At 40.5% G+C, this 9,093-nt stretch overlaps 1 protein-coding gene across 1 annotated transcript in view; it reads right to left on the bottom strand.

Annotated features, from left to right (window-relative positions):
• Ccdc171 (coiled-coil domain containing 171) overlaps nucleotides 1–9,093 on the bottom strand; it is a 351,463-nt gene that overhangs the window by 294,140 nt on the left and 48,230 nt on the right. The window contains exon 7 of the mRNA XM_005352686.2: nucleotides 2,929–3,075. Within this exon, the coding sequence (XP_005352743.1) occupies nucleotides 2,929–3,075 (147 nt within the window). The remainder of the gene's footprint in view (nucleotides 1–2,928; nucleotides 3,076–9,093) is intronic.

The following is a 9,093-nucleotide window of genomic DNA, read 5'->3' as shown; positions in this document are numbered from 1 at the left end:
TCAGGGAACCCTGATTGCTCTTCAAGCTGATGAGGGAGAGGGACTTGATCGGGGGAGGGGGAGGGAGATGGGAGGCGGTGGTGGGGAGGAGGCAGAAATCCTTAATAAATAAATAAATTTTAAAAAAAGAAAAGGAAAAGGGGAAAGAAAAAAGAAAATGAAGGAAAGAGGGAGGGAGGCAGGGAGGGAGGGAGGAAGGGAGGGAGGGAGGGAGGAGGGCATCGCTCCCAGCTGGTCGCACTGCCCTGGGAGGCTGTAGGAGCTCTAAGAGGTAGGACCCTTCAAATAGGTAAACTTATGATACTCAAATTAAGTCTCATTTTTTAATCTGCAAGATGAAAAGTTAGAGCTCTATGCCTCTAGTCCTACCAAAAACAACTTCCTAACCATCACACGTACTGGAGATTCATATGCTGAAGAAAAAAACTAATCAGAGGCTAGACACGGAAATACAAGGAAAGAAAAAGAAAGAAATGTGCATACTTAAGTCAGAGGCTAGACCACACAAACTATGACACCCTGCTGCAGTTCCTTCTTGCATTTTATAACAACCAACATAGAAATTAAGAGCTGGCTCTTAGGAGAAATTATAGAAATTCAAAGTCCTGGACTGCAACATTTGAAATCTCCAAATAAAACTTGTGTGGCATTTCCACATGCCCCAGAGTAAAGTTTCCAGAAGTCCCAGCCCTTCTAGTCAACTGGCTGCCTGAACTCTCCACCCAGATATTTAACAGGCATGCCAATCTTAACCTCTCCCATTCAGTAAATGGAAATGCCAGTTATTTGCTCAAGCCAAAATTTTCATAGCACTGATGACAGGGTCTGTTGCACACACCTCTAATCTCAAAACACAGAAGGCTGAGGTAAGTGGACTGTCATGACTTCAAGATCTACTGACTACACAGTTAGTTCTAAGACAGCCTGGTTTAGAGCATGAAATCCTGTATCTAAAATAAATAGGTAAATTTAAAAATATAGCAGGTGTAAGGGAGCTCAGCAGGTAAAGGTGCTTGCTGCCAAGCCTGACAACCTGAGTCTAATGCCCCAGAGCCCAGATGATGGAAGAAGAGAACCAACCCCCTGCAAGTTCTCTTCTGATAGCTATACACGTGTCACGGCAAGCATGCAATTACACACACATACACAAATAAGTAAATAACTAAATAAAAATTTAATGACCAGATTTTTTAATTAGGGTGAAATAAAAAATAGTTTACTAGGATATAAAATTTTTCAAAGATGGAACTGAATAGAAGATCTGGATATCAATCCACTCATCTTCGAACACCTGATTTTTGACAAAGAAGCAAAAAATATCAAATGGAAAAAAGAAAGAATATTTAACAAGTGGTGCTGGCATAACTGGATATCAACATCTAGAAGAATAAAAATAGACCCATATCTATCTCCATGCACCAAACTCAAGTCCAAATGGATCAAAGACCTCAACATAAAGCTAGCCACACTGAACCTTATAGGAGAGAAAGTGGAAAATACATTTGAACATATTGGCACTGGAGACTACTTTCTAAACACAACCCCAGCAGCACAGACACTGAGAGAAACAATTTAAAAATGGGACCTCCTGAAACTGAAAAGCTTCTGTAAAGCAAAAAACACAGTCAACAAGACAAAACGAGAGCCTACAGAATGGGAAAAGATCTTCACTAACCCCACATCAGACAGAGGTTTGATCTCCAAAATATACAAAGAACTGAAGAAATTTGTCACCAAAAGAACACATAATCCAATAAAAAAAAAAGAGTACAGATCTAAACAGAGAACTCTCAACAGAGGATTCTAAAATGGCTGAAAGACACTTAAGGAAATGTTCAACATCCTTAGTCATCAGAGAAAGGCAAATCAAACAACTCTGAGATTCCATTTTACATCTATAAGAATAGCCAAGATCAAAAATACTGATGACAACTTAGGCTGGAGAGATTGTGGGGAAAAGGGAACACTTCTGCATTGCTGGTGGGAATGTAAGCTGGTCCCACCCCTTTGGATGTCAGTGTGGCAATTTCTCAGAAAATTAGGAAACAACCTTCCTGAAGACCCAGTAATATCACTTTTGGGTATATGTACAAAGGATGCTCAATCGTACCACAAGGACATGTGCTCAACTCTGTTCATAGCAGCTTTGTTTGTCATAGCCAGAACCTGGAAACAACCTAAATGCCCCTCGACTGAAGAATGGATAAGGAAAATGCAATGCATTTAGCAATGGAGTACTACACAGCAGAAAAACAGCATGACATCTTGAATTTTGCAGAAAAATTGATGGAGTTAGAGAACATTATTTTGAGTGAGGTAACCCAAACACAGAAAAACAATTATCACATGTACTCACTCACAAGTGGTTTTTAAACATCCAAAGAAAACCAGCCTACAAACCACAATCCCAGAGAACTTAGACAACAATGGGGACACTAAGAGAGACTTACATAGATCTAATCTACATGGGAAGTAGAAAGTAGAAAAATACAAGATCTCCTGAGTAAATTAGGAGCATGAAGACCTCGGGGGAGGGCTGGAGCGGGGAGGGGAGAAGCAGGGAGGGGAGCATAGAAAAATGTAGAGCTCAATAAAAATCAATAAAAAGAAAAAAAAGAGAGTGAAAAAAATTTTTTCAAGGAGGCTGGAGAGATGGCTCAGAGGTTAAGAGCACTGGATGATCTTCCAAAGGTCCTGAGCTAAATTCCCAGCAACCACATGGTGACTCACAACCATCTATAACTTAATTTTGTGCCCTCTTTTGGCATGTAGGCAGAATACTGTATACACAATAAATTTTTTTAAAAATTTCAAAGAAGTCAACTATACAACAGAAGTTGTCCCCAGTTTTCCTGACTTACCATGTCCTCTAACCTGAAGTCACTGCATGAATAACAAACAGCTGCTATAAACACTGATAAGCCGTACCTCAAATTCTTTTCTCAGGCGTTCTTCCCTTTGAGTGCTAAATTCAAGCTCACTCGTTTGTCTCCGCAGAAGGTCAGTGCAGTCCATATGTTCTGCTTCTAATTGTTCCACTTTTTTCTGCATATTTTGCACAGCACTATCTTGCTCCTGGAAAATAATTCACTTTTGATTCAACAGTTTATAAGCCATTATAAAGTCATTATGCAGACAGCACTGAGGAAAATCTATGTGTCAGTTATAACGGCAGGTTAACCTATAGAGGCAGGAGACGCTTTGACTTTTTTTTTCACAGTGTTTCAGAATGTACATGTGACTTTTATAATTTAGTAAGTGTGATCAGTAAATACTACAGCTAAAATTATGTATAGAACACTAAAATGTTATACTAGCTCAAATGACCTCTGGGGTGTCTGCAACATTGTTGTGGTTCAGCTGTCATATACCCTTTCTCCTGTCATTAACATGCATAAGTATTTAGGAAGACAAATGGAAATGTCCCTTTGTGATAAGAGCTGATTAGCTTGAACAGTTAATAATGATTCTTGAGAGACATTAATGCGAGCTCATAGTACTTAACTGTTGCCTAGTGCTCTTAACATTATAACCACTAGATGGCTCTGTTTCATTTCCTCTTCGATTTTCAAAATAACTAATCTAAAATAATCTAGGGTCCTCATTCTCACTGCAAGGCTTTAAAACAGTGGTTCTCAACTTGTGGGTTGCAACTCCTTTGGCACAAACAATCCTTTCACAGGGGTCACCTAAGACTACAAAAACAACAGAGATATTTACATTATGATTCATAACAATGTCAAAATTATAGTTATGACGTAGCAATGAAATAATTTCATGGTTGGGGGTTACTACAACATGAGGACCGTATTAAAGGGTTGTAGCATTAGCAAGGTTAAGAAACACTCCTTTAAAAGATCCCTCTTTCTCCACCAACATACATGGACACAAACACAGAGCAGGGGGGCTTCCAAGAATCCCTGGCCACTTGAAACAGAACCTAGGTACAGAATTTCAATTACAGTTCTCTATCAAAGACTGTTAAGTACCACTGTTACCTAGCAAATCCAAGTTCTCTTTTTTGTTTTTTTTCCTTTTAATTTTCCTTAATAAAATCATTTAAAGAGAGACTCCGAGGCTCAAGGATATTTTATTAGAGTTTGAGAAAACAGGGCAGGCAGGTTATAAATCTCAGCAGCTGCTAAGAAAGCAGAGATACAGAAGAAAAAAAGCCATTCCTTTTTGAGTTAGGGTCCACGAAAGCCAGCGTTTCCAGCAGTGCAGACTGGCAAGCAGCTGCATGGTGGAAGGGGACTAGGGGCTTCAAAGAAACAGAACAAGCCCCAGAGGATGGGGGAAGCATGCTTAGGCTTTCGATCATTATCCTAAAGAAAAGGAGATAGAAAGAGGGAAAACTATGCCTTTTTTGAGTTAGAACTCAAATTATTCTTCCCATCTCCCCAGCATGTCTTTGGGTGTATCAGTTTTCCTGTTGGGTGGTTTCCCAGATAGGTGATTGGCAGGACCACCTATATTACCACTTAAGGAAGGAGAAAATGGATCTAATGTTTCAATGTTTGCAACAGATCAAAACAGCATGTGTTCACCCAGGGCCAGAGGTAGGGCATTTTCCCTTAAAGGGCCTCAACAAAGCCCTGCTATCTCCACCTTCTTATATGTTGTTTCAAATCCTGGGGAAAATGCAGTTGAGGTTCCCCTTTCTAGGGTGACCAGGGAAACAAACGGAAGGGGACACAATGAAGGGATCCATCCATAAGGGCCTCCAAAGCTACTCCCTGTAACATCACTTTCCATACAAGCATGTACACACTTCTAAAAATTCCTGGTCACTCATAAAACATTATCAGAATCCAAGTATAATTTGCTACTGAAAACTGTTTGGAAAGTACCTTTCACATGTAAAAACAGCTTTAAGAACATTAAGCACTATATAAATATACAACTATTATTACCTGCATCAGTACCACTCCTTCAAGCAGTTACTGACAAGAACATTAACTCAAAGCCACTTTTTGTGCCCTTTTATTAGCATACATTCATTGTGCCAAATGATGGGTTTCATGGTCAGGTTTTCATGGACTTTGACCATAACCAACATCCAGTGCCTTCTCTTGTCCCCCACTGGTTCCCTCTCCCACTCCCAGAGAAGACCTCTTTATAGTTCCATATAACATAGTGTATTTTCCTGATCTTCTTTTTTTTTTTTTTTTTTGTTTTTTCGAGACAGGGTTTCTCTGTGGCTTTGGAGCCTGTCCTGGAACTAGCTCTTGTAGACCAGGCTGGTCTCGAACTCACAAAGATCCGCCTGCCTCTGCCTCCCAAGTGCTGGGATTAAAGGCGTGCGCCACCACCGCCCGGCTTTTCTTGATCTTTTTAATCTTTATTTGTACTGTATTATTTATTGTATTGCATGGGTGTTTTGCCTGCAAGTACACCTGTGCACTATGCATGCAGTGCCCGTGGGGGCCAGAAGAGGGAGCTAGGTTCCCTGGAATCTGGGTTCAGGCCCTGATATCTTTTACTTGATCTAATCTAATCCTGAGTTCTGCGATTATGGGAATACACCACCATTGCCCCCTCTATGTGATGCTGGGGTCAGGTGGGGGTGACAAACACTCTACCAAATGAGCTCCACCTTTTTTTTTTCAGAATCTCAGTTTCCTTGCTAAATTCCTTTTCCATGGTATCAAATATTTCATCCACATTGCTTTTTTTTCTTCCTTTTTTTTTTTTTAGAAAGGGTTTCTCTGTGGCTTTGGAGCCTGTCCTAGAACTTTCTCTGTAGACCAGGCTGGCCTCAAACTCAAAGAGATCCACCTGCCTCGGCCTCTGCCTCCTGAGTGCTGGGATTAACGGCATGCACCACCACTGCCCAGCTTCGTGTTCTCTTTCAAGGTCCCAAACTGATTTTCTTATCATGATCTTCTGCTTCTTTTGAAACCTCTTTGAAATCGCTTTTGTTTGTTTGTTTGTTTTTTGTTTGTTTGTTTGTTTGTTTTGCTTTTTGAAACGGGGTTTCCCTAGGTAGCTCTGGCTGCCCTTTGAATTCAGAGATCCACCTGCCTCTGCCTCCCAAAGGCCAGGGAAAAGCATGCAACACCACAAACAGCCCACACTAATCACTTTCTTAAAGCACGATTTTGAGTTCTTTCTTTAGTACTTCAACAATTCAATTATGGTTTTGTTTTTTTTTCCTGTTAATGACTTATAAGCTTCAAAAGGGGTCATATGGCTTGGCATGTAGTGTGTGTGTATCTACAAGTTTTTGGTTCTGTTTTTCCCATCATTTTTTTCCTTGTTTCATGGGTATCTTTTTACTAATCTTCTCTTTAACCTAAAATCCTCACTGCCACTCAGAGAAAAAGAAAGCTGATAATAGTAACAGAAACAATGATTTAAACCAGATACTAAAGTGCAGGAAAAAGCAATTAGGTGCTTTACTTGCATCTTTGATGAGGACAGAAAACAAAGGAGCTGGATAGAAACAGGATAAATGATAAGTTGACAGACTACTACAGCTAAAGACAGGGCCAATGAGATGGTCAACAGGTCACAGCACTGTGTAAAGTTGATGACCTAGGTACCATCCCCTGGAACACAGGTTTAAAAAGAGAAAACAGCTGGCTGTGGTGGTGCACACTCCTAAGGTGAAGAAGGAGACTGGACAAGCATCAGAAGCTCATGAGCTAGGCAGGCTGGAGCACACAGCACAATGGATCCTAATCAGAGTGGGGAACGTTGTCGTCTGACCTTGGCACGTGTGTTATGCCACGAACATGCCTAGATTCCATTTAAACATGAGTTTTCAGGGGAACTGTGGTATAGGAGGTCCTTCTGTCTATGTGTTGTCATTGGTTAATGAATAAAGAATCTGCTTTGGCCTATAGCAAGGTAGAACTTAGTTAGGCAGGAAAAACTAAACTGAATGCTAAAAGAAAGAAGGCAGAGTTGAAGAGAAGCCATGTTGCCACCACCAGGAACAGACGAGCCAGAACTTTACCTGGTAAGCCACAGCTATGTGGCAATACACAGATTAGTGGAGATGGGTTAATTTAAGATATGAGTTAGCCAGAAATACGCTTAAGCTATTGACCAAACAGTATTTCAAATAAAATGGTTTCTGTGTGATTATTTCAAGTGTGGGGAGCCAGGAGCAAACAAGCCGCCTCCTACAACAGAACTGTAGTGATATTTGTATTTTAATAAATAAAGCTTGCCTGAAGAAAAGAACACAAAACAGCCACACTGATCAGCCATACAAGCCAGGCACTAGTGATACACACCTTTAATCCCAGCAGCCACACTAGTTAGCTACAGAGGCCAGGCTGTGGTGGTTCATGCCTTTAACCCCACTAGAGAGGAATATAAGGCGAGATGAGAAAGTAACTTGCTCTCTTTCAGTCTGAAGATTTCAAAGAATTAAGAGCTCTTTAGTGGCTTAGCTGCTTTTGCTTTTCTGATCTTCAGGTTGAACACCAATGTCTGTCTCTGGGCTTTTATTATCTGTGCTACAGAGAGTGGTAGTTTGAATGAGAACGTCCCTTCCAGACTCAGGTGTTTGAACACTTGGTCCCCAGTTGGTGGTGCTGTTTGGGTGGGTTTAGGAAGTAGAGCCTCACTAGAGGAATTTTGTCACTGAGGTTTTAAAAGCCATGTGCTATTTCATTGTGTTTATCTGTTTCCTGCTAGCAGTTGAGCTCTCAGACATTCCTGCTACCCTGCTTCCTGCTGCCACGCTTCCAGCCACGATGATGAACTCTTGTCTCCTGGTACCATACCTCAAAATAAACTCTTCCTTCTGTAAGTTTGTAGCTTTGATCATGGTGTTTTATCACAGCAACAGAAACCAAATTAAGACAGTAGTTGGCACTAGGAGTGTGGTGGAGTCATAAAGAAGCCGACCATGTGGTTTTTTTGGGTTGGTTTTTTTTTTTTTTTAAGAATGTGAAAGACTTTGGTACTTTGGACTAAAAAAGCAATTGAATGCTTTAAGTAAGACTTAATGGGCTTAAAAGACAGTACTGACAGTAATATGGACTATGGAGGCAAGCTCTATTGTGAATGCTTTTTTTTTTGGGGGGGGGTAGCCACTTTCTGTCTTTGTCCTAAGAACTTGCCTGTTGTTAATTGTAAAAGTAATATTCTGACTTCTTTGCTGGATATGTCAAGACATGCTAATATTAACTCTGTCCCATGGTTATGAGTAATCACTCTTTTACAGATCTACAATAAAAAAGGCAAAAAAATGAAGCAAAAAGAAATACAAAATGAATCTGCAGAGGAAAAGAACACTAGCAAGTTTTACAGCTAAGTTTTGTGCTAAAAGAGACTCCAATTGTTAAGAAAATTAGTGCCATTGCTGGGGGGACAAATCTCAACTGGAATAAGAGGAAGAGTTCTCTTGAGGACAGATCCCACCCAACTAAGCTTCCAATTTGTGAAAGAAAAATGCCAAAGGAATTTTCTGATACTAAAAATGAACAACAAATAGAAGCCCTCCTCTGGCCCCTGTGGACAACAGACAACAGACACCAAGCCTAAATGTAGTGCCCAGACATGCATATAGGCAAAACAGTCACACACTTAAAATAAAAATAAATTTAAAAAATATTTTAAGAGTGGACATTTTGTTTCAAATAGTCCAGCTTCACTGGGCAGCCAGTGAGTGTCCTGTCGCTGCTCACCAAGAGTTATCTGCAGGGGTGGTATGAATGTTGTCTTATTAGGGTTTCTATTGCTGTGTAGAGACACCATGACTACAGCAACTCTAATTATAAAGGAAAAAACATTTAATGAGGGTGTCTCACATTTTTCAGAGACCTAGTCCATTGCCATCACGGTGTAAACAAGATGGTGTGCAAGCAAACAGGAAATGGTCTGTCTCACTGGGAGGAACTAGAGTACAAGAGACTGCCTGCTGCCATAGTGACACACTTCCTCCAACGAAGCCATACGCCTCCTAACAGTGCCACTCCCTTTGGTGGCCACTTTCTTTCGGACCACCAGACATGTCATCTCCATATTAAAATGGCTTTTTCAAGTATTAATAAACACTTTTCACAGAAATTACTAAGCAAATGTCAAGACATTTCTTCAGCTGCAGTGCGTCCTTCCTGATGCAACACCACTGAT

Source organism: Microtus ochrogaster, chromosome 10 (genome assembly GCF_000317375.1).
Source record: "Microtus ochrogaster isolate Prairie Vole_2 chromosome 10, MicOch1.0, whole genome shotgun sequence".
In the NCBI taxonomy this organism is placed as follows: Eukaryota; Metazoa; Chordata; class Mammalia; order Rodentia; family Cricetidae; genus Microtus; species Microtus ochrogaster.
This window is presented reverse-complemented; position numbering and strand designations above follow the sequence as displayed.